Source organism: Vespa crabro, chromosome 21 (assembly GCF_910589235.1).
Source record: "Vespa crabro chromosome 21, iyVesCrab1.2, whole genome shotgun sequence".
Lineage (NCBI taxonomy): Eukaryota > Metazoa > Arthropoda > Insecta > Hymenoptera > Vespidae > Vespa > Vespa crabro.
This window is the reverse complement of record NC_060975.1, coordinates 347,304-373,446: the sequence shown is the minus strand read 5'-3', so window position 1 is coordinate 373,446 and position 26,143 is coordinate 347,304. Positions and strand designations below refer to the sequence as shown.

General features: G+C 43.9%; 1 protein-coding gene across 11 annotated transcripts in view; it reads left to right on the top strand.

Moving 5' to 3' along the window:
- LOC124431366 (probable nuclear hormone receptor HR3) overlaps window positions 1-26,110 on the top strand; it is a 109,904-nt gene extending 83,794 nt beyond the window's left edge. For 4 of the 11 annotated variants that reach the window (XM_046979207.1, XM_046979208.1, XM_046979205.1 and 1 more), the window contains 8 exons: window positions 11,223-11,450; window positions 14,806-14,971; window positions 15,104-15,330; window positions 16,004-16,588; window positions 17,792-18,064; window positions 18,154-18,378; window positions 18,480-18,818; window positions 19,782-26,110. In XM_046979207.1, coding sequence (XP_046835163.1) covers window positions 11,223-11,450; window positions 14,806-14,971; window positions 15,104-15,330; window positions 16,004-16,588; window positions 17,792-18,064; window positions 18,154-18,378; window positions 18,480-18,739 — 1,964 coding nt within the window. In that variant the 3' untranslated portion in view covers window positions 18,740-18,818; window positions 19,782-26,110. Of the gene's footprint in view, window positions 1-8,058; window positions 10,993-11,222; window positions 11,451-14,805; window positions 14,972-15,103; window positions 15,331-16,003; window positions 16,589-17,791; window positions 18,065-18,153; window positions 18,379-18,479 lie in introns of those variants that run through there. The other 7 variants (XM_046979210.1, XM_046979211.1, XM_046979201.1 and 4 more) reach the window with 6 other exon arrangements.
- The last annotated feature ends 33 nt before the right edge of the window (window positions 26,111-26,143 follow it).

The window sequence follows — 26,143 nt, the reverse complement described above, 5'->3', positions numbered from 1 at the left end:
GGATCGAGATTCTTCGTCAATTTCGTATGATTCGACGATAGCGATTTCTTGCGAAATATTTGAGCCGTCGATGACGAATATAACCACCATTTTCCCCGTCCCGCAAAGATAAGAGAACGTATAATAGCGAACGAAGCAGTCGGAAGCGCTTCTTAGGTATTGCGCAAAATATTGCTCGAAAATGGAAGATCCATTATTCTTCGTGTGCTCGGTAGACGACGAAGATAAAGAAGAAAAGGATACACCGATAAAGAACTTACGAATGATCATCCATGTGGCGAAACAAGTGCCAAGTTTTAGACACCTTTTCGTGACCTTCCGTTTGTTTTTTCCTTCGAGGATAATATCTAGACCGATAGGTGGATATGAATCGTTACCCGTTGACGACGATAATTCTCGAAAAAGAAAAAGATCGACAGGTGTTTCCAATCGAGTTTTTTCTGTTAAAACATTTTTCGAAATAACTACGACACGCTCATCTACATAGATACATAAGCGCGATACACCGGGCATAGTTCATCGAACGTTCTAAATAAGCACTCGTAAGCTCTAGCACACCGTGGCAGCCCTACAGATGTGCATTTATATCTTCGCATTAAAGAATGACCGAGCAGGATTCGACATCGATAGGATGTCGCAGACGAGAGACGTGCTTCTCGATCGATCGATCGTTCTTCGACGAAACGAGCCGACGTTTCGTTAGAGACCTTTCGAATATATATGTGCGTGTATATATATATATATATACCAGGAAGTGGATAGGACACATCACGGTGGACGAGCACACGTCGTATTTTCGCAAACTTATCGGTTTCCGGTAATAATAATCGGTCACAATCGATCGTTCGATTCGCGTCCAACGGCGACGTTGATATGAATTTTCTAACGTTTTAACCCACGGGAGAGAGAAATCGATGGCGCTCCTCGATATAATCGATGTAGAATTTTTCATCGAGGCTTTTCCTTGCTCTTACGATTTTATCGATCCTTCCACGATGCGATCCGAGAGACGTATAAATTATTGATAAAACATTCGCCACGGCGTCTACCTTCAATCGGAGATTATTATTCAGCTTTACGATCTAAGTCAAACGATAGAGAGAAAGAAAAAGGTTAAAGAAAGATATCTACTGGTTTTGCGGCATCGCGATTCCGTCTCGAGTGGGAGAGGGGAGGGAGGGAGAGAGAGAGAGAGAGAATGTAACGACGTTTATATTGCTACGGCCACTCGATATTTATATGCTCAATCGCATTAGCTTTACTCTAATTTTATATTTAAAGCCTCTTCCATTCGGTCTCGCGACTCGAATTCGTTTCATTGATCGAATCTCTCTTCGGGATTAAAGTTCGCTTCGTGCGATACGAGAATCAGATTAAGGATTAAGAAGACGGCCGGCGATTTAAATGCCACTAACAGGATTATTAACATAAGAATAATTAACTCTACCGATTTTCAAACGTACATACCTTACTTATGTGCCTGTTGCTCAAGGAAGAGAAAAAAATAAAAAGAAAAAAAAAAAAAGAAGAAAGAAAAAGAAAATCATCGATGACCTGTACGTATGCATTTATGTAGGTATTATCGAATATTCGATTTAAATGTATGCCTGCGCGAGGAGCGTACGAACGAAATGCACGTGGTCGTCGCATCGATGCGGGCGTGCTTTCTAAATTTCACCACGCGTGGTTTGCGTGCGTGCGTGCGTGCGTGCGTGCATTGTTCCTCAAGGATAGTCGCGTCGATCAAGTACGCGTGTCGAGAGATAGGGAGACAGAGTTTCGTCAACGCAATATAACATGACGCTTTTCGATGATTCGAAAGCTCTCCAAAGTACACAAACCATCTACTATTAACGAGCGATAATAGATCGAGAAAATTATACTGTTCCCTTCTTGCAAAGCGCGTTACGAAATGCTCTCGAGAAGATGAACGCTCAAGAGTATCCTCTCGGAAATCTCTTGTTATACTTTCTTGTCTTTTTCGAAGAAATCCGGAAAAAATCCCCCCGTCGAACTTGTGTTCTTGGCTAAAACAACCGGCGATAGAGTGACGCTTTCCAATGTACGATTCGATTCGTTCGCGGAAATTTCACACTCCATCGAGAAATATCGTTTTTATCACATCGATCGAGATAAACACGGCGTTCGACACGGTCTAATATGCGAATCGATTTCCCTTACCGGTAGACTAAATGCGACGATTATTATGCGACTCCGCAAGAGGAAAATTCTAATTGCTACGAAACAATCCCTTCGAAACGAAAGACAAAACCGAGAGTTATCTTTGTTATCCCGGTTATGATCAAGTATCGACGATGACGATAACACGCTTGACGTTATTGCGATTTTAATGAGTAATTTTAACACGACCGTTAAACGTTTACTACGACACACCGCGGTCATCCGTGACCGGGGTACCTATCTATACTATGCCGTTAACACGTCGATGTGGACGATTATCCGGACGGCGTTGACCGATAATTCGATGAAGGTTCTTTTCCAATAAAAAAAAAAAGCACGTAAGAAGAGAACGAAATTGCCATTACGTGTTCGCAGGTGCACCTGTCGTCCTCCGCGTATGGCTCGGTTAAACATAAACAATGCTCGTGCGTCATGCTGCTTGTGCCGGTATACGCGAGTCTCGGAATGTCCAATGGTACCTACCTATCTACCTACCTACCTACCTACCTACCTACCTACCTACCTACCTACCTACCTACCTACTTATATATCTATCTATTGCAACTTTCAAACTGGTTTTCTTTCAACCGATCGCCAGAATCGTCGAACGTACCCTATTTCAATCATTCCAAAATGATACATCTTAATTCTTTAAGACTCGTCCAACTATAATTTATACCTTTATGGACGTACTCGGATGTTAACCGATGATTAACGTCGTAGCGAGAAAATGAAGTAAGCCTTGCAAAATACAAAGTTACATGGCATTATAAAGGGTTAAACGATTTTAAGAAGATAGCGTTGCAGCGTTAGCGCGCGCGCGCGAGGTCTTTGTAAACCTCGTTGAAAGATCAAAGAAAAGAGGAGAAGGAAGAAGCAGCAACTGCGGCAGCAGCAGCAGCAGCAGCAGCAGCAGCAGGGTATAAGAAGAGGAGGAGGAGGAGGAGGAGGAGGAGGAGGAAGAAGAAGAAGAAGAAGTGGGAGGAGGAGAAGGAGGAGAAAAAGTAGAAAAAGATAAAGGCGTGGAGAGGAGAGAAGGATCGCGCGCGCGCGCGCGCTCGTGTACGAAGCGACGCGCACGAAGCGAGTGGCGCGAGTGGCGAGCGATGTGGGTCAACCGCGAGGCGACCACGAGAGTCCCCGAGGGTCGACGAGAATCGGCGAGGACTGCCGAACGGCAATCACGTTGCGCGCATCTGGGTCAGCGGCGTCAGCGGCGTCCTGGCGCAGGCGCACCAAACTCCCTCGGTCGTTCACCGTCCGACCAAGTTACTAACCTTCCGGCACCAGCTTGCCGCTAACTTCTCTCTCTTTCTCGCACGATCCCTCCTCGTATTGACCGCCGGAAAAACGTTGACTTTTCGCACGCGAGACCACTGTCTAAGGGGGTGCTTTTTCATTCTCGCGACTTTTCCTTTGCTCTGTTGACGAAAAGAAAATCCTATTTTTTGTCACGTCGGAGACTCTTCTCCTCGAAGCTTCTCCACCAACCCTCTCAATCTCTTCGGAGCACTCTCTCAACCTCTCTCTCTCTCTCTCTATCGCGCGCGCGCGCGCCCACGTTTCTCGAAAAAGGTGGCTCCCTCCTCTTGGCGGGACCTTTTCGTGCTATTCGCGTCGCACGCGGCCCAATTTGAAAAATCCTTTCGAATGCCTAACGATCTTGGCATCGATCGTTCGATCGGCTAAGACCGAAGCTATCGATGAGAAGAACGAAGAGGACGAAGAAGGTGGGAGAGGAATAGGTGGAGTGTAGGCAGGCTTACCCTCAGATGTCGCAAGTATTAGCACATTGTGAGGGTTTCGCTTAAGGAAACTGTAACGGTCATTCCTGTCTGCCACGCTCGAGCAAAACTCCTTCGCAGTTGCACACTCTACGATGACGTGCCTTTAACGCCGTTTTGCATCTTTGCCCGCGACGTCTCTACGACCCTGTGTTACGTAAGCTCCACTCGCGATTCGCTCTTCGTTCACCGGGATAAAAGCTTCCCCACCCTAGCAACCCTAACTCCTCGACGCCTCTTTCATCCTCTTTCATCCTCTTTCTCATCCACTCTTTCATCCAACAGACCCAACTCTCTCGTCCGCATCGGACGCGCAAAAGCGTGGAAGGAGGACGACGATCCTATCTCCGTCCTTTTCGTCGATCTTTTTCGATTTACTCTTTACTAGGATGCGAGATCTTTACTTGCGACAAAAAAGAAAAAGAAAAAAGAGAGAAAAAAAGGAAAAAAAGGAGAAAAAAGAAGAAAAAGAGATCCTTTCGCCTTCTCCGCGAAAAGGGTTCCGTCGGAATCTATTATTCACTCGCCCCATATTTCTTCCCCATTACGCAACTGCTGGCTATAAATACACGCGGCGCGCTTCGATCGTTAGGGGTGCGTCGACGTCGTCTTTCTGTAATTTCAATCCGCATACTCGCGAAGCTCGCTGACTATACCTACTCTCTTTAACCTACCAAGGAACGACAAGTCTTGTTTTTCTTTTCTTTTCTTTTTTCTTTTTTTTTTTTTCTTTTTTCTTTTCTTTTTAATACACGAACGAGATATAATCCCCTCGTCGAGATCGTTCGATCGTTAGATCGAAGAAATCAAAAAATGATCCATCTTCGCACCGATCAATTTCTACCGGTCTTTGACCTACATTCGTTGCCGCCGCAGGAAGAGAAAAAGTGAGATATTACGTAAACGGTCGGACGAAGCCGGAAAGAGAAAGAGACCGGAAAGAGAAGTCGCAAGGGAACAAACACTTTGATTTTCTTCATCTCCTTCGAGCTTCTAAACTCGTTACTTGCCGGGTAAAAAAACTAGGATCAGTTACCGCTATTAACAATATGTAACGCAAAGAAAATCAATTGACGAAATACATTTTGATTCTCGAGAACCAAGGCCAATGTCTTCGTTATCGCGGGATTTAAATCCGCAAAGTTAAATTTGCACGACGTTCTTTGGCATTACGCGCATTCGTGGTAGTTAAAGTTCTTGCGGGAAGTTAGCTGCGTCGATGCGGCGTACCGACGACCTCAGCGATTACGCCGTCATTTCGGTCGGACAAGAAACTTTGAAAAGAGGAAGAAACTTTGAGACAAGCGGCAAGAGTACCGAGGCGAGGTCGGAAAGCATCGATCCTGAAAATAGGAAAATATACGAGAAAAAAGAAAGCGTGCTATGAACGAGTACCGTTAATTACATAAATAATGTAAGATGCAATTAATCTGAGAGCAATTAAAATCTCTGAGCCCTATTTTTTAATTCTACGAGCAAAGAACGACGTGTCTTTCATAATTATTCTTAAAATATCCATTCTAATATGACACTGCGATGGTTCTCGTCCGTCTCGATCGATCCTTACTTACTTTAATGTATTCTCTAACCACCAGATATAGTGTGCCAGAATCGTATAGATAATTCACGTTAAATATGAAACGGAACCGATCGGAATCAAAAGAAATCCATGTTTGTCACATTTCCTATATATTATGCCTCGGCCTAGGGACACTTAAAAATCGACATTTTTTCCAACTACCTAAACGAATTACGCGTTACTACGTAAGACCGCATTCCAATCTCGGAGCGACCTTATCTTTCAACGGTCGTTTCCACGCAACGAGCTCGTTAGCGTCGATGCTTTCTTTCCCTTCGCTCCCTATCTCTCTCTCTCTCTCTCTCTCTCTCTCTCTCTCTCTCTCTCTCTCTTTTATTTACTCTATCTATCCATCCATCGGTCCGCTATCTCTCCGACGAATTCCAAAGAAAAAAGAGAAAGAGAGAGAGAGATGGTCTTTAGCATCGTCGTACATACGTTTGGGTTGTGTCGACGATGAACTGCAATCGCAAGGGGGACATATCGTCGTGCGATTATTTATTTGCGAAACGTATTTATAGAGTATTACGCGGCGCAGGTTGGCAACCTCGTGCACGGTTATGCAATAAATGAGAGAAGGAGCGAAAGGGACACGACGGTTACCGTGTACCATAGAGGAAGGCCGAAGGGGAAAGAGGGCGGCCGGGGGAAATGGAGGGGAGAGAGAACTCGAGAAACGACAGTGAGCGAACGAACGAACGACGAACGAACGACGAACGACGAACGAACGAACGAACGAACGAACGAGCGAGCGAGCGAGCGAGCGAGGAAACGAATGAAGAAACAATGACGAGGAGAGATTCGTCGAAAGAGAAAGATAGAGATAGATATAGAGATAGGGACAGAGAAAGAGAGAGATAAGAGAGAGGGAGGGTCGAGCGAATCGGGAAGGAGAGAAGAAGAATGCTTCTCGAGGAACGAAGGGTGGGGAGTATACACGCGTGTCCGAGAGAAAGAAAACGTCTCCGTGGCTGCTACCGAGGACGGTCCGCCCGCTGAAATAAGAGGAAAATATATACGAGAGAGAGAGAAAGAGAGAGCTATGTGCGCGAGGCAACGATGGAAAGAGAGAGAGAGGGAGAGAGAGAGAGAGAGAGAGAGAGATGGGGAAGGGAGGAAAACTTGGCGATCTATGCAAGGACAGAGCAACAAAGTTGCACCGAAAGGGTGGGGTTTACCATTCCGAAGAACGTGCGTGCGATCGACGAGAGCTTGAGAGAATAGTAGTAGAGTGGAAGGGGGAAGGAAGGGAGAGGGGAAATCTCGATGCACCAAGACGATACGAGATAATGACGTCAGCGGGAAAAGCGTACGATGCGCTCGAATTTGTACTCGTAAAATATAAACGATCATTTTGCGCTCTCCTATGCGCGTGTTATCGTCGCATGCGTAATACCACGAGTATTTTCGTGGGCGAGAGAACGGAGAAGATGAAGAAAAAAGAAGGACATAAAACAACTCTGGAGAGAAAGAAAAGTTCTCTTTTCTTTTATTTTCTTTTCTCTCTGAGATGCGACTTTTCTTTTTCTAAGAGAAAGAAAAGGGAAGTCTTCGTTTTTAATCTTAATCGTCGTTTAATCGTGTCTTCGAGAAACAGGTCGCACAGATAACTACACTGATAATCGATATTATCGGACGAAGGATGACACGAGATAAAAAGAAAAGAGAGAGCTATGCTTTTCTTTAGAGCGCTTACAAATAATCGCGAGCATCGAATCGTTAAAAATACCCTTTACGTACGTTTATAAGACTTTTCTCGTCTATATCGTTTTCGACGTATCGAGATACAGTCTGATCTTACACGCTCCGTGATCACTGCAATTTTTTACGAATCATACTCCTTCTATCCCAAGAGTAGACCAAAGCGCGATGTATCTTGATACCAAAATTCAAATATTCTATTCCTTGATTCTCCCTCGATGCGAAAAAAATTCTAGCGAGGATAATCTCTCTCCCCCCGTCATCATTCTCTTCTCTATCTCTCTAGCGCGCGCGTATCCAAGTGGATTTAGAAAGAAAAGAGGAAAAAAGAAATGGAAATGCAGCTAAAAGCCGAGACACATCCGTGAACTCGTAGTGTCCCCTTATAAATGGTACGTTCGTTCACGAAGGAAACACGATACGCTCTCGTGCATTCGGCCCCTGGCGTTGCCCTTAACCAGCCGCGTTAATAAAGTTAACGCGTGTCGTAGGAGCAACGGCAGAAGCAGGAGCAGAAGCAGCGAGTGGTAGTAGGCCGCGAGACGATCAGAAAGCGCGCGCCTCGCGAGTTCGTATTCGGTGGCACGATTCTTCGTGCTTCTTCGTTAAGAGTCGGTATGCTCTCGGTAAAGTTCGACGGTGTTCGGGAGAAGTTCGGTTTGTAACCAAAGAAGAGAAGTGGGGTGCTCGATTACCGAGTGCGCGCTGTGCGCGAGTGCTGGCAGAGGGTAGGAGGAGGGATTGGTGAGGGAGGGGTGTAAGAGTGACGGTGCGTCGAGAACGACTGTTGCGGGAGGGTCGGAGGGATGAGGGACGGAGGGTGGAGGGGGGAGCGAAGGGTGAGGCAGCACTCGGCCATCATCGGCGGAGGCGCGCACAGTTCAGTGACCTGCCTTGGCGTCGGTGGGGCAGCGGCCTGAGGGGCAGCGGGGAGTTCTGACATATTGTGAGATGCCAGCCCGCTCTACGCCGGTCCCCGAAAAACACCTCCATCTCTCTCTGTTTCTCTCTCTCTCTCTCGCTCTCGCTCTCGCTCTCTCTCTCTCTCGCTCTCTGTCCTCTCTTGCACGCGTACGTACAAGAAGACACGCATACTCTCGCTCGAAGCTCGTCGAACCCCGAAATATATTCACGCGGCAGTCGTGGACTTTCCGCGAGTTTTTCCGGCCGTAGAATACACGAAGAAAGAACGTTTCCTTGATAGTGTCTAATATACTAATATACATACTACGTACATAATATATCGTACATCGCGCGAGTGCACGCGCCAACCTCTCGAAATTTTTCGCGGAGAAAGGAATCGTGTCGCGAGTGTGTCGTCGTCGTCGTCGTGTCGTCGTCGTCGTCGTCGTCGTCGTAGTCGCCAACGTTCGTGCCTTTCTATTTATCTTTCTTCCGTCTCTCGCATTGCCCTTTCTCCATACGCGATCAAGTCGCACACACCTCCTTGTCTCTTTCTTCTTATTCTTCCTTCTTCTTCTCATCGTATCAATCGAAAGAGAACATCGAAGGGACAAACTCGCGAGTTAGCCGGAAGAGAGCGTCGAGTGCGCGCATGTTGGTGTTTACGTGCGAGGAGTGCCGACAAAAAAAAACAAAAGAAAACGAACAAATTTGACTTTGGAAAGGCTCCAGATTGAAAAACTCGTGCGTTACTATTCGTTAGTGATATTAGTGGTCGCGCGCGCGCGCGTGTATTTTCTTGATCGCGCGCTGTATCGGCGCTTGCGCGACACGCGCGACCGCTCGTGGCGGTCGAGCTATCGGAAACAAGTCGACTGTGTGTGTTTCGACTCTTTCTCGTTGACTCGAACGCCCGAGATCGCGTTTATAATCCGGCCAAACTTTTTCTTTCAAGTTTCTACTTCTTCCAAAATTGCGTAATCTTATCTATTTCTCTTCTCTTTTTCATAAAACTGATAAGTGCCTGAATAGTTATATCTATATACACACATATTTCCATATATACACTTATATTTCTGTATATATATATATATATATATATACACACACACACACATATATATATATATGAAATTGGACATTTTCTTCGAAGAACATGGCGAAGAACGAACATAACCTCCTACCATCGTCTTCGACTATGACAATATAAACCGGTATTTCACCGTGCGCGATCTCTCCGAGATCTCCAGCTTCTCCTACGAGCGGATATATCTCTTGGTTGTCGTCGTCCAGTGTCGTCGTTACTCCAAAGTACCTTCTTAGATCGTCCTACGCCGTTACGAAGTATCGCTCTGTTTCTATCTTTTTTCGAGCTTGAACGAAGATAGCGTCCTCGTTGTTCTCAAAGTCTTTTTGCTCTCCACCCCGCCCCCACCCTCCCCACCTCTCTCTGTCTTTCTAAAAAATATAAGTGACTACTACTATCCAAGCACGTGCTCTAGCGATAGTCCACGCTCGTTTAACGATCATCTCTGCTATCTCCTGGTCCATCTGCTCGAGTACACGGTGAAACGTAAGGAACGATTCCAACGTTGGCAATGGCTCGTAGCCGACCGTAGTCATACTTAGACGATAGAGACGAAGAAGAAACGAGAAGGAAAAGCTAAGAGATAAATCTTTCGTTTTGATTTCGGGAGTTCCGGGTGTATAGTAGCCGGCGCGTTGCACTCTCTAGCCGGGGCAAGGCATGACGCACGTCGAAGATGCGAGCGTGCCGGGTGACTGTACTCTGGGTTCATCGTTCTCGGTTATGTAATGTTCGACCGTATGGTGCAAGCGCCTCGACGCTACTCGTGGCGCTAGAGTTGTCGGACTCGCGCGAGAGGGAACGAGAGAGAAAAACAGATAGAGGGAGAGAGAGAGAGAGAGAGGCAGGCAACGCGATATAGGAGAGACATAGGGCACACCGAATCTCTTCGTCGCTTCCGTGCATCTCTTTCCACGTATATACCTAACGTATTAAACGCGTGAATGTACGCTTGTGCGCACGTCCGTACGGTGCGTGTGCGTGTGCGTGACGTCGCTTCCCCCCTCCCCCCTCTCTTCTTGCATCGGCTTAATGCACTCATATAACGATATTGAGCCAAGCAGCATCACGACGAAGCTCCGAACGAAAATAGAGATCGGCGAGGAACATTGCTGCAGCCAACGCATTATTTTTTTCCCTCCCATCGACTTTTCATTCTTCTACGTCTTTTCGTCTCTCCAGCTAGCGCTCTCTCTCTCTCTCTCTCTCTCTCTCTCTCTCTCTCTCTGTCTCTCTGTTGTTCTATCTATCGTTAGATATAGTGGCAAGAGTGGTCCGTGATGGTGTAAAACGTAGGATCGATTGAATGTCAACGTCGAGTTCAAATTCCGAGGTCCTCGAAAGGGCCAACGTCTAGACGTATATTCCCGTGGTATCGTGCAACGAGTTCAAAGTCGAACTCGCTTAACGCGAACGTCGAGGAAAGAGAAACATCGGCGAGAAGAAAAAAAGAGATCGCGCGCGCGCATAATCCTCCGATGATCACGGAGGCGCTAGGACGCAAGACGTTGTCGAGGAAGAACAATGACGAGGCAGAGCTCATTGCCAGATGACGAGTCGTAAATGATAGAGGAGAGGACGATCATTTTTGTCAATGGAGGGAAGTCTTTCGGTATTCGGTGGATCGACTTGGGGCGCGGACAGTACAAGCCCGCAGCCACGGGAAGATACCAGACAGAGAACTGGCCCGACTCAACCTACGAGCCCTGCGAATAATACCGCGGACGATCGTAAACTGCACGTTAATTCGATACGAGGTATTGCGATGACGATCGATAGATCGAGATCTTTTCGATAACGTCGATAACGTCGATATCGCACAAACATATATATCACAATTTCATCTTTATCCTTCGATACTTTTTTACTTACTGTAATCGCACGTGTGAATTAAAAAGATCTCTCTTTTTCTTTTTCTTTTTCCCTTTTTTTTTCTTTTTTTTTTTCTCTCTTTTTTTTTTTTTTTTTTTTTTTTTTTTAATTTCAGCCCAGATCGAGATAATCCCGTGCAAGGTGTGCGGCGACAAGAGCAGCGGCGTTCATTACGGTGTAATCACCTGCGAGGGTTGCAAAGGTTTCTTCAGGCGGTCCCAATCGTCCGTCGTCAACTACCAATGTCCGCGGAACAAAAACTGCGTGGTCGACCGTGTAAACAGAAACCGGTGCCAGTATTGCCGTTTGCAAAAGTGCCTACGCCTCGGCATGTCCAGAGATGGTGAGTAGTAGCTGTCTGTACTTATGGAAAAACGCTAGAAAACTCTCGTCGACCCTCCTTCGATTGCAACTTCGTCGTAATAACTTCTCGTTGACCTTGATAAAACGTTTAAAAGCAATGCAATAAATCACGATAAGTGCCCACCGCATGGAGGGAGGGGGAGGAAGAGAGCCCTCCCCAAGGAAAGAAGCAATTTCGCATCAGTTTTAAAGGATTTTCCCTTGCAACTTCTAGTCCATATCTTTCTCGTTCGGGTCGTTCAACTACCACTTGTAACTTTAGCCATTTTCATTTGTCTCTTCCTAGTTCGATTCGGGCTGCTTCTTAAAACGCTTACAACCTTTTCCCGTCTCCTCCTCGACAGCTTCGATCATTTTCCATTTTCGTAGGAAACACAACGTTTATAGGTCCTAGGATTTATTAGTCGAAATCTATGTATATATAATGTAATGGAAAGAATTGTAACGCTAATTTCTTTTGATTTTTCTTCCCAAAAATATACATAAACAGGGTAGTATTATATCGGATCGAGATTTTATTGGAAAGCGACATACTCGCGAGAGATCGACGCATTTACGCGAAACGTAATTAAAAGTTAATACTGGTATCGCATTAACAGAAGCACGTCCATGGCTCTCGAATCCGATACACGGGGATCGTAACGGACACGCGTGTGCCTCTCTCGGGGTATACGACCCTTTATCAGAGACCGTGCATCCCCTCTTTCCCCTTCACGAATGCGTCTCACCGACCACAACCTTCCTCTTCCCTCCTTCTTACCACGCTGTACCTTATCGAAGCGTGTGTGCTACGAGCTGTCTTAAGCACGTTAACTACGCTACTCCGACTAAAGATATTTCGTATGCGTGCGTGGATGCGTGCGTGCGTAGACACGCGCGCGCGCGCGCGCATATCCGAAAGAGGAAGTAAGATTGCGGTGCTTAGCAGACTATGAAAGTGACACGTCGCGCTGGATTTCCTTTGTGGATATATTCCTGGATTAGATATGCCGTTCACCTAGCTGTGGAGGAGTTTCTCTTAAGTAGGCCACCCTGTCCTTGATCGTCTTAAGATCGTTCAACGCGCGAAGATGCATCGTCGGTCTCCTTGATCGTGACTACACGCATATTTGGTCTTTTGAATCGCGACTCCGTTGCTTTCTCTAAAAATACATCAACGTATAGAGCCCCATAGGTATATTGATAGGACGTATGTGAGTTTGTATTTTTTAAAAGAAAAAACATACAACATAGTCGAACAGAAGTTCATTATTCCCTGTCGGCCGAGTTAATATCGCGATCGAAAAAACTTGGGTGTAGTGCCAACGAGACGAAAGACAAGAACAATATATATATCGAAACGTCGCTATAAAAAATAGATATACGATCGTCTAAGCGAGTCTACAATGTAATAACTACGCCCACCCTAATACCACCATTTCCTTTTCCTCGCGAGTGGATGCAATAAAATTCTATTTCGAATCCACGCAACGTGTGTATCGTATTTCCTCTTTCGATGGAGCATTTTTATCCCAATGAATATACGTGTATACGCAAGTACAATGGTAATAACGTTAGCCTATCGTCCGTTAAACGTAGGAACATATTTACGAACGATCGGATCGTAATTAACTTACGTCTCGTTCGTCACGTCGATCTTGCACATATCGTACGGATAAACTCGCTCTTGGATTCGATACGGTAGTAGTAATCGCATAAACTGCTCCTCCTCCCCCCTCCTCCTCCTCCTTCGTCTTACGAGGCTTATTTGCGTTCCACGATAAGAGAGCCGAGTCCATCGTCTTCTCGTGTACATCGCCGTATACGTACGTACATGTGTATACGCACACGTGTGAGAGCAAAGCAGAAAGTGCATCGTGTGCTGGCGGCGCATACTCTTCCTGTTGTCATCTCTGTCTTGCTCCCACCCTCGCTACTCTCTTCTCTCTCTCTCTCTCTCTCTCTCTCTCTCTCTCTCTCTCTCTCTCTCTCTCTCTCTCTCTCTCTGTTGGTCTTCGCGTTCGGTCGATCACCCTTCGTCGCTCCGTCCTCGTCGCTCTTCTCTCGCCTTCCTCGTCCATCCAACGCGCGTGTACACGATCCCGATAGCGGTTCAGCTGGGCGACTGACGTCGCGTGTAACGTTTTCCCCTCTTCTATCCCCACCCAGAGTACACCCTCACTCCCAATGCGTGCGTACATGCGTGCGTACATGCGTGCATGCAAAACGCGTGACCGTCCGCGCTCACGATTCGAACGGACCTCTCCTTTGCACTCGACCGTGGCCAGACTCGCAAACTAGACGATCTTTTTCCTTTTTTTTTTTTTCTTTTCTTTTCTTTTCTTTCCACTTGTATTTTTCTTGTTTTTCTTTCCTTTCCGATCGTAAATCGCTCTTGGCACGCTCGTAAATCGGTACGCGCTGAACCATATCGACGATAGTATAGATTCTCTATCCTTCTAGTCGTTCGTTGACAGTAATATCGCGTAGTAAGATAGCGTCGACCGAAAAACATTGCAAACTTTCATTTTGGTTCGGTCTAGGAACGGATTCGGCGAGGATAAAAATAGGATTCGTCTCGACGCGATCGACGTTAAGTTGCTCTCTACGTTATTTCTTTTCTTTCGATAAAACAATCGTGCAACAACCGGACAATAGACGGACAGGAAGTCCAAGCACAGATTCAAGTGGAACGACCTCGCAAAGTTCGAATATATTTTTAAAACATAATCCACGAGCATAAACGTTTTCACGCAAAGTCTATCGAATCTTCCTATGACGTACGTATCTCCCTCTGTATGCATGACGTCGTCATTAACGAGCGGGTGGGTACGAAGAGACGAGAGCTTCCGCGTTCTCCTGCTCTCCTCCCCTTTCGCGGGAAAGAGTGGGGCAAAAGTCACGTGCTGCAATCTCGATCGACCTCTCGATACGACGTCCGTACCTATTTTACGCTCGAGTTTCCCAGATTTCCTAAGTGGAGTAAGCGCGTGGCTTACTCCATGGAGTCGAGCGAGACGACAAGGTCAAAGACCTTGAAAACTCTCCGGGGAGAAGCAATTCCTCCTCTAGGGAATTTCGATCGGAATTTCGTTCGTTGTTATCGTGATTTGGCCAGTAATAACGAAATAAACCAACCTCCTATATAGGGTTCTCGCTTTTCGTTTCTCTATTTTCTCAAAATATATGTTCGTTCGTTAGACATTCGAATCATTAAAATTCACCTCTTTAGGATTTCTTCTCTACACATTTCTTCGTTCTCCCCATTCAATACTTCCTTCGGCCTTTGAATCTCGAAAATACGCGGAGATACGTAGCGCTCCTTTTCTAACCGGCAGTAACATTCTTCCTTTCAGCCGTTAAATTCGGGCGTATGTCAAAGAAGCAGCGGGAGAAGGTCGAGGATGAGGTCAGGTTTCATAGGGCACAAATGAGAGCGGCCTCTGAAACGGCTCCCGATAGCAGTGTGTTCGAGCATCAAACGCCCAGCAGTTCGGATCAGCACCACCCTTACAACGGCGGGTCAGTACCTATTTTCTCGTCTAAAGATAGAAGCGTAACCGAGCTCTCCGCTGTCTATCTCGAACGAAGGAATAAAAGGAAACGGCTCGATCTCGGCTCTTCTCATCGACTTAATCTTTTCGCAATGGATAGGTACCCGTACGGTGGGAGCGAGTACGCTTCGCCCGGACCCGGTACGGGTGGTTCCGGTTATTACAATCATCAAGCGATGACGAATTACGAGCTGAGCGCCGATTACGTCGACAGTACGACGGCCTACGACCCTAGGCCGACGCAGACGCAAGTGGCGGACACCGTCGCACCAGACACACCCTCCGCGGTTACGGCAACCGGAGTACTTCCCAGTGTGGTCACCACCGGTAAGCCTTCTATATTTACTTCTCGTTGCTTTCTCTCTCTCTCTCTCTCTCTCTCTCTCTCTCTCTCTCTCTCTCTCTCTCTCTTTATATATATATATATGTGTGTGTGTGTGTGTATATATATATGTATATATAGATATATATATATGTACATATATATATATGTATATATATATATATATATATACATCACTTTCTATCTCTGTCTTTATCTTTATCTTTCTCTCTTTCTTTTTCTCTTTCCTGGTCCTCTTCTACCGTTCCTTCCAACTGCCCACTCTTTATTTCGCCGCCATTAACGCTAATTGATCGAAACTAACACGCACACTCGTCGTCGAACGACGCGTCACCGTTCCGCAGTGCCGGCAGGAAGACGCGACTAAGTTCATAAACTATGTGACTAACAATAAATATAACGAGCGAACTCCTTCCGGTACCGCGTGCCTGCTTATAATCGCGTTTCGATCCCACGAATCCTTTGGTTAAGGATTCGTTCTCGCAAGGGTGATCTCGGGAATACGAGAGACGAGAAAGCGCGCTACGACGATGACGATAATGAAAAGGAAAAGAGAAAAGATAGGGTGATATCGAGCGCGTTTCCTGGTCACCCTTGCCTCGTGCTCGTAAAGGCTGGAGGCCTGAAGCCGTGAACTTTGACTTTTCGGCGCACCAGGAAAGTCGCTGTCTGCCTCGACAACCGGAAGCAGCACAGGCGGTGGCAGCAGTGCTGGTGGAGGCAGCGGCAGTAGCGGCGGCGGCAGCGGCGGAGGAGGAGGAGGAGGAGGCGGAGGAGGAGGAGGAGGAGGCAGCAGCGGCGGTGGGGGTGGGGGTGGAGGTGGTAACGGTGGTAGCAACGCTGGTAGTGCCGGTAGTGGTGGTGGTGCTGGTGGTGGTGGTGGTGCTGGTAGTGGTAGTAACGGAGGAGGTGCCGGCGGCACTGCTGCTGCCGGTGGAACGGTTGGTAGCGCTGGAGGTGGTGGTAACGGTGGTGGTAGTGGTGGTGGTGGTGGCGGTGGTGGTGGTGGTGGTGGCGGTGGCGGTGGTGGCAGCGGCGGTGGTGGCGGTAGTGGTGGTTCGCTGAGCGGGGGTGGAATCGTTGCTGTCAAGCAAGAAACTACCGTCGAACTCGCCAGCTTGGGACACGGCTCGTACACGATGGTCGACTCGACGACCTTTCTGAGTGGTCAGCAACAAAGGGTCAGCAATCCATCCGAGGACGACGAAGTGCCGAGTCTGCCCAGTATGTCCCATGCGAGATGTGAGGTTACGTTTGTGTCCCTTTGCATGGGCATGTTCGCGCTGTCTTTCTCTCTTATCTCACTTTCTCTCTCTCTCTCTGTCTCTCTTTCTTTCTTTCTTTCTTTCTTTTTTTCTTTCTTTTTCTGTCTCTCTTTCTTTCATTCTACCTCTATCTCTTTTTCTTCGCGACAAAGAGTCCGCGTATGTAAAAAGGATAGAACCTCTCCGTTTGATCGCTCTCCTTTCGAGAAAGCCGAAGATCTTGTTTGTTCGAAATAAATGGAAGATAGAGTCATGCGTCTTATCCGATAAACCGAGAGATAATATCGAATTCCTTGTAAGATGGATACTTTGCGATTACGTGTTCCATCTCCTTTCTTCGCTATCTTCTATGTTCTTCCCTTTTCTCTCGAATCTTTTTCGTGCTTTCGATGGTCTCTTTCGCACGATCGGCTCGCAATTTTGTCATACATGTATTTTGCTCATGCTGCATGAAATATTTCAAAGTTGATTCAGTGCTGCGGCAAAGTACGATGATGCATTCTGTCATGCCGCAAAAATTTTTGTTTCTTGGGGGGGGGGGGGGACAAAAAAAGAAAGAAAGAAAGAAAGGAAAAAAAAGCTCAAGCGATTTCACTCGCTCTTGTCTTGTATTATTTCGAATCGTACGCGGACTCTTTCAGTAACCACATACCTAACGGCGATTTCGACGCGTGCTCGCGTGACCCACCCGCATCGACCGTGTCGGTTAGATAAAGAGCGTTTAATATGGATCACGCAGCAGCAAGTTGGAAAGTAGACGAACGGACTAATAGTTCAAACGTGTCGCGCATCATGACGACAACGAATGGAAATTTTGGAATAATCTTAGAAAAGATTCCGATTCAAGTTGCTTCGAAATAATTCTCTACGGATCCATATTACTCGATTCTAGCTTTTGCACGTGTAAGTCGCGTTATAGATTGAAAGTGACACGCGCCGTTCGGCACGCAAGAGAAACATGTCTCGGCTTTGTATTACCTATCATGAAACAAACGAAGAAAAAAAAAAAAAAAGAACCTCCACCTACTTCCTATTAACCAAATTATTACCAAAATTGATTCCTTGGTAGTATGCCTGAAGCAGCTTCGATGTATCGAGTAGTGAGATTAAATAAAAATATATATGAAAATAGAGAAAGAAGAAGATTAATTACATCAAACGGCATGCACGAATTTCGCAGATCCAGCACAGATCAGTGAGCTCCTCTCGAAGACGATAGCGGACGCACACGCGAGAACGTGCCTGGTGTCGACGGAACAAATACAGGAGTCATTCCGGAAGCCCCACGACCTCTCCAGATTGCTCTACTACAAGAACATGGCGCACGAGCAACTTTGGCTCGAATGTGCTCAAAAGTTAACCACTGTTATCCAGCAGATCATCGAGTTCGCTAAAATGGTCCCTGGATTTATGAAGCTCTCGCAGGATGACCAAATTGTTCTACTCAAGGCCGGTTGGTATCTCTTCTCCCGGCAACATTCTTATTTCTTTCTCATAGAATGTTCGTAGTTTGTCTTTATTAGTAACGAAAACCTTTCGCAGGTTCCTTCGAGTTGGCTGTGCTACGAATGAGCAGGTACCTCGATCTCCAGCAAAATTGCGTCCTCTACGGCGACACTATGTTGCCTCAGGATGCATTTTACACGACGGATACGGCGGAAATGAAGCTGGTTTCCTGCGTGTTCGAGCTGGCTAGAAGCGTTGCCGAATTGAAGCTAACCGAAACGGAGTTGGCGCTTTATAGCGCTGCGGTATTACTCAGTCCCGGTTCGTAAAACTCTTATTATCATTTACAGAAATAATATTCCCGATAATAGAACAATTAGGAAGAGAGAAAGAGAGAATAATTTGTGCATTTGTTTGGATAGATCGGCCGGGACTGAAGGGATTGGCGGAGATCACGAGGCTTTCGCAGGCGGTGATACGGGCACTGAGGTCGGAGCTGGACCGGAATCACGTGTCACCGATAAAAGGCGACGTCACCGTGTGCGACGCGATCCTCGCGAAGATTCCGCAACTGCGGGAGATCTCGCTCTTACACATGGACGCCCTGGCGAAGTTCAAACGGTCGCAGCCGCACCTCGAGTTTCCGGCCCTTCACAAAGAGCTTTTCAGCGTCGACAGCTGAACGATCGACGCGACGCAGGGCGTCCCGACGCTGACAAACAAAGCGGAACGCGAATAGCGCGGGGCCTTGCTCTGTCGAGGTGAGTTCCGAGACAGAGAGAGACAGACAGACAGAGAGAGAGAGAGAGAGAGAGAGAGAGAGAGAGAGAGAGAGAGAGAGAGAGAGAGAGAGGTAGAGAGAGAGAAAAGGTAACAAATAAAAATATTAAGAGAGTTATATACTCTGTGCGAGTAAAGAAAAGCTAAGAAAAATCTATACGGAATTGAAATAGGAAACGTTCTCTCTCGAGGAAGACTACCGAGACGATCTTCTTTGAGTAACGATCTGATATCGTCCCTTTCGATATCACGATCGATACCTGGCGCGATCTGTATGAGATAAAAAGAAAAAAGAGAGAAGCGTATATAGAAAGAAACGGCCGTCGTGGTGGGAAGCGGAACGCGTACGGTAGATGGTTCCACGAATCCACTCCTGTAATTTCTTCATCTTTTCGAATTCGCGACGGTGCAACACGTTACATGTATAATAATTTATAAATGCTTTTGCATCAATTTTACCCTAGAATTAAGATGGAAGGAACATACTTTTCCTCTCCTCTTTTTATTTTATCTTTTTTTCTTTTTTTTTTTTTTTTTTTTCGTTTATGGTTTCTTTTTCAACGAAGAAACTCTCGGTGTCTGACTCGGATCGGGTACCATCTACTTCTCGGCTCGTCCGCCCCTCCGTTGCCTCTCGCGCGGCACGTTTATTATATTCTACGACGTCCTTCGGCTAGAAATTGTATAACGCGTCAGCGACACGCATAAACGATTCCGGTTTTTTCGTTTCACCAACCGTGCAGTTCGATATACCGCGGTGCTAAACGACAGGGAGCAAAATAGAGAGGGGGGAGAAAAGAAAGAAGAGAGAGAGAGAGAAAGAGAGAGAGAGAGAGAGAATGAAAGATATATATACATAGGTAAAAAAGCAAAGAGAAAGAAAACAAATGAGAGAGAGAGAGATACAGGCGTTTAACGAATTCTTCCTTTCCTTTCTGTTGCAGATAATTTCCTTCGTAAAGAACGTATTGGGCCTTAAATAAACATAACATTGTTATATATAAAGTATACATAAAAAAGCAACATAAAGTATATATAAAAGATATATAGAAGTATATATATATGTATATACACACACACATATATATATATATATATACAAATATAAAAAAAAAAAAATATATATATATATATATATATAGAGAGAGAGAGAGAGAGAGAGAGAGAGAAAATCGAGCGTGAGAGTGTGCAAAAGTGTGACAGCGAACGGAACAAAATGTAAGAGAACGTGAGAGAGTGAGAATGATAAAAAGAACAAAATATCGAACGAGAGCGTAAAGTGAGATATCGGTTGTTACGATACATACATAAAGTATATATTGTATTAACTAACAAAAAAAAAAAAATAAAATAAAATAATCTGGTTGAGTCCACCAGGATAGCCTTAGGACGAGCATCGTTAACTCGAGGACTGCCGTAAACGTAAACATTTTGACCGAGTCGCTATCTCGACGTAGACACCGAAATATATGTAAATGCAGGCGATATAAATGAAAAGAAAAAAAAAAAAAAAGAAAAAAGAAAAAAAAATGAACATATACACACATGAAGTGAGAAAGACTGCAAGATTGAACTAGAGAGAGATGGAGGAGAAACAAGAGAAATCCATTTGATCGAAACGACAAAGACAACTAGAGTAACGTCGAAGCCGAGAGGGTCGAGTCGAGCGTATCGATTAGAAGCAACGATCTCCCCTTTTTGTTATCACGAAAATGAAACTCGAGACTAAAAGTTAAAAAGGAAAAAAAAAACCGAAAAAGCTACGAAAAAGGAAAGAAAAAAAAAAAAAAAAGAAAATATTACATATATACATATAATATATATGCATGGCCGATGGTCACGTTCGACCGATCCTCCGACCTCTTCCATTACACACCTTTCAGTAGTGATTCGTTAGTCCTGAGCTACTCTATGAATAAAATACATTATAATTACATAAATATGCATACATACATATATAATAAAAGTAAAAATAAAAAAAAAAAAAAAATAAAAAAAAATATAAAAAAGTATATTTTGGCGGCACGGTCAAAATTCGTCAATCCTCGAGCCCTCGGAGCGGGGATTAAAAATACGTTTAGATAATTTTGTCCTGGGACTAGCCTGGACGGTCACAGAATGCGAACACACATACACGTACACGTACAGAAACACAAACAGAACATGCACAGAGAAGGCACATACACGTAAAAAAACACAGACCCATACAAAAAGGGACAGTATACATACATATATACATACACGAAGTGCATACATACATACAGGACAAGACGCTCGACAGAGACAAGAGAAAAAGAAGAAGAAATATAAACAAATAGATACTGGATAAAAAAAAAAAAAAAGACGGTCACACAGAGATAGGACACACGCCTGCGCGAGCGCGTAGAGATAGTTAATCGAGTACACATTATGTGCGCATTAACGTTTTGGTACCGTAAAGCACTGTCTAACGCGCCTCTCTTTATACGTAACACACGTATTTCTTAAATACTTTAAAAATAAATAATCCAATACCGCGGTGAAGCCTCTCGAAGCGATTTTTACGCACTGTTATCGGCTCTCCTTGCTCGTCGTTGCCCGATCGTTGTCACGTAAGCGATCGCACGCACGATTGTTACTACTTACACGATTAAATTTGTTGCTTCTTCATTAACAACAACAACAACAACAACAACATCGATCGCTCTCTTGCTTTCTAATTATACAGTCGCGTCCATTTCTCTCCCTCGCTCCCCCAAGAGAATGGACGTATCCAATTTTTGACGATAACGTAGCCGATCGTAGCGTGATCGTAGATCATAGTGACAAAAGCAAAATTTGGATGCGTTACAGGCTCTAGCAATTACGGTTCGTACCTATCGACATCCTCATTACGCAAGAAAAGAAAAAAGAAAAGAAAAAATAGGAAGAAACCAAAATAATCGCATAAGAGATAATTTTTGAATCTCGACGATCGCACAACGACGCGAAGAGGAGAGCGATGGCGAACCCGTGACGGTGCGCCGACTGACACGTTTCCGGACGGTTAAATATAACTTATAGAACGAAATTAAGGGATGCATAATTATTCTGCCGATTAACGAGTAAGTGCGTAGAATTTATTTAATTGTAGATAAAGGGAGAAAAAAAAAAGAGAAAACGAACGAACACGTACATACACAGAATCACGTACGCGCGAGTGCAAATATACATCTTATCCATGATCGTTCACGACCTACCTAGACACAAGACACACATGCACACTTCCACGTCCACCGTCACCCACCGCCACCACCATCACCACTACCACTACCGTACACATACACGTTTACTTACCCTCCCACAGAGAGAACGAGAATGCGTGAGAGTGAATGAATAAGAGAAAGAGAGAGAGAAAGGAAGATACGAATGTGTGAGAGAAAGAAATCTAAAAAGTATGAGAGACAAACGGAAAGCGAGAGACACGTACACGAAAAAAAAAAAAAAATAAATAAATAAATAAATAAATAAATAAATAAACAGAGAATAAGGCGCAACACGTACACGCGCACGCACGTTGCAATTAGACGTTATTATCGCAATTTGGAGTTAAATTTTATAATATATAATATATAAAAATATATATATATAATAAATAAAAGTTGACGGATAATATAAAGTTATATATATAATGTCTAAACGAAAGGAGATCGTATCTATTTGAGGGTGACGTAAGATGTGCGCCGTTTCAATGATTCTGCTTTTAACCCTTTTGTACGTTATACATACACACATGCACACACAACCACACACAATGTCATAAACACCTACGAAAGCGCGCGCACTACTTATATCGATTTTTAAACGAGAGAGAGAGAGAGAGAGAGAGAGAGAGAGAGAGAGAGAGAGAGAGAGGGAGGGAGAGAGCATCACAGTTTTCGATGTGAGATACGTGCGTCGCTGATCTGAAGACTGTCCCGTTCACTATACGATTTGTTTTGAAACGCTTTTTAATGGAGTAAGATCTGTAGAATAATATAATTTTGAGATCGTTCAAACCAATTTTAATTTTTCATTGACAATATCTCGTTACTTCTCTACGTTCTTTTTTTTTCGTTCGTTAAAGAGAGTCTAACGAAATGATTGATATATCCGGTTTTTTTGACATATCGAATCCGAAATCTTCAGATTATCTGCAGCAGAATCCTTAGACACTCTTGCGTTGAGTCTTTCAAACAAGCTCCACCTACACTCGCATCTTTTTTGTATGTCTATATCGTATAAAATAATAATGCGTTTCATTCGCGATTCGATTAAAATTTCCTTTTTTTTTTCTTTTTGTTCCTTTTGTTTCTTTTTTTTTTTTTTTTTTTTTTTTTTTTTTTTTTTTTTTTTTTATATGCATATATGTCCATAACGCATTGCAGGATGTTCTGAGAAGAAACACAAGAAAAACTCCAAGACACACGATGTTATAGCACTCGATATACGATCAACGTCCACCAAGTATATCCCTGTTAATGAATGTAAATGTCTTTTAAAGAGAAAAAAAAAAGAAAAGATAAAGAAAAAGGTGGGTAATCTCTTCAGCTTCGGAGCTTCACAACACGATATATCGACGATGATAAGTGTTACAATCGCTTGGCTTCAGATGTTGCAAGTAATAGCGCCGCTTGTATCGAATGTTCTCACTAAAATAACTTAATATTCCTATACCACATCCATTAGATATATTTCGTGTAAATATCAGGCACCCCGGATACACGGACCGACAAACTCGATGGATGGATATTAATCATGGAATATCGAAGTGCTGAATTTAGTAAATTTACAAATCGAATAACGTAACATAAAAGAAAAAAGAAAATACTATCCTCAGGACATCCTGCCGTTCTACGCATATTCCGAAAAAATATACGTAGCAAGATGTACGTGATAAAATCCTTTTAATCTCAACAAAATCATCTCGTACATCGTATTATTATCGTTGCATAATCTTCGGCCCCTCAAAAAGCGACGATCGGCCTTGCGTTCGCCTCGAAGTTAATACAACACAAAAAAGTAATAAAAAAAAAAAAAAAAAAAAAAAGTAATGAGTCTATTTTGCGCGTAAACTTTAAGACTGCGGATATATGATGCACTGTGTGAGAGCCGGTCTTTCGACAAAATTTCTACTCGTTCGACTTCGTTGCGGATATATCTATCTAATATACGAAATAAATAAAAATCCTAGCGAATAAAGAAAAAAAAAGCTAGACGAAGGGAGAAAGAAATCTCACCAGGATCCGCGAGGATCATAATCGTTAGTAGCGGAAGAAACGGAAGACAGCATATTATTATAACGACGATACGATCAGCTTAGATCTTCTTAGACGATTCTACGCGAAAAGACGCAGTGATCAAATACACCCACGATTATAGTCACAGGAAAGGACACATAGAAACGGAAGCTCATTCTCTAAACGATTCGGAGAGACTGCAACGTGACCGGCACTCCATCCTAGGATTATCCCTCGAAATTAACGTCGAAGAGAGATGAAGAGAGCGAGAGAGAGCGAGAGAGAGCGAGAGCGAGAGCGAGAGAGAGAGAGAGAGAGAGAGATAGATGTTACGGTTTTACGTCTAAAGACAAATTTTTATTAGTACCTTGAAAGAAAAGAAATTACCGGGGTCCTCGAATTATAACTATTGTTATATACATATACATATACATATACATATATATATATATATATATATATATATATATATATACCTTTAAATGATAGATCTCCGAGAGAAATTCGTATCGTAACCCTTTGTTTCTTTTTTCGATTAGACGCATAGACGAATTATGCGCGTGCGAATGGCGTTGAGTGGATGTGGTATAAGGATATTTATACGAATCGTGCGAAACGAAAGGAACATGTGTAGCACGATGAGCAAGAAGACGCGACTTGTGAGGGTCACCTATACTACTACTCTATGTCCTTTCGTAGAATTATCGGGAATTTTGGAATTGGGAGATACTCATGGTTTATGTTTTGAAAATACATTATCTCGTTATAAAGTGTTAGAGAATGAAGAAATGGCTGAGACTTTAAGCAGCGCGATCGCAGTTATATTTTAATAGGGTTTGTAGAGAATATCGAATGATATTTGTTGGACACGAAAATAAAGGGGATCGTCGTGTGGCCTTCGCAGAAATCGTTAGGATGATGTAATAAAATGGGATCCCAAGAAGAATAAGAGGAGCGTTAACTTTTGCGGATAGAAAAAGGATAGAATAGCGAACGTTTAACAAACTTTTTCATGGAAATCGAAAAGCTCGAATTCACAGAGATAGGTAGAAATCTAGAGCGATGCGGAGATATATAGGCGGAAATAAAAAGGGGATAATGAGTTATGCCGTTGTCCTCGTTAACACTTTTTGGTTAAGAGGCACGATGAACGAAATATAAACGACATGTAATAGCCGATGTCACTCCGTGTAAGGACGAAATACAGTCATTTTTTACTACTAGAATTGTAACGAAGCTGCGTCAACAAACTCGTTTAGCTCGTTTCGGACGTCGATCTTTTTGTTTAGACGAAACTTTTTCTATCTTTACTTAATCAATGTTTCACCACAAAAACAGGAGTATCGTTTTTTCTCCTAAGTGATATCTATCTATTTCCATAGTTGGTCCATTGTAATCGCTTATCCAGCCACTTCCTTTAAATAAACGACTGATTGGCGTTATTATCGTTTCATCATCCCTAATTATATAACGCAAAGGTAAGAATCGCGTTAAAAGTGCATTGCTCGTTTATGAACGATTCATTCATTATCGAACGGTAAGAGATTTCTTTTATAGCACGTCACGACAGGATTAATATATACCCAAAGGTCTAGTTCTTCTTCGATTTCGATTAGCGTATCCCTTCAATGATGAATTTCTCTAAGAACAATTATATTTTACATTGTTTCCTTTTCTAGCGATGACATAAGATCTGTTTTATACGGAACACTGAGATAGATCAATCGAACGAGAAAACAAATAGTATAATTCTAACGTAACTTTTTTGCATCCTGGGGAACGATAATTATCAGCTACGAGGAAAGGCTAATTCCCCAGAGATGCCTCACACTGTTCGTTATTTTCTGATTTGCAGCAAACACATTTGATACTCTCAGCCTCTGAGACTATTGTAGAATCTTCAATAAACGTTCATCCCGATGAAGAAATTTGTTAATTGTATGCTAACTAAAAACCTAAATAAACCGCCAAACCCTGTGCAATAAATTAAACAAAAACAAAAAATTGTTGCTAATAAATCTTCATTTGAAACGATATTAATTGTCTGTTCTATTAAACATCTATTAAAC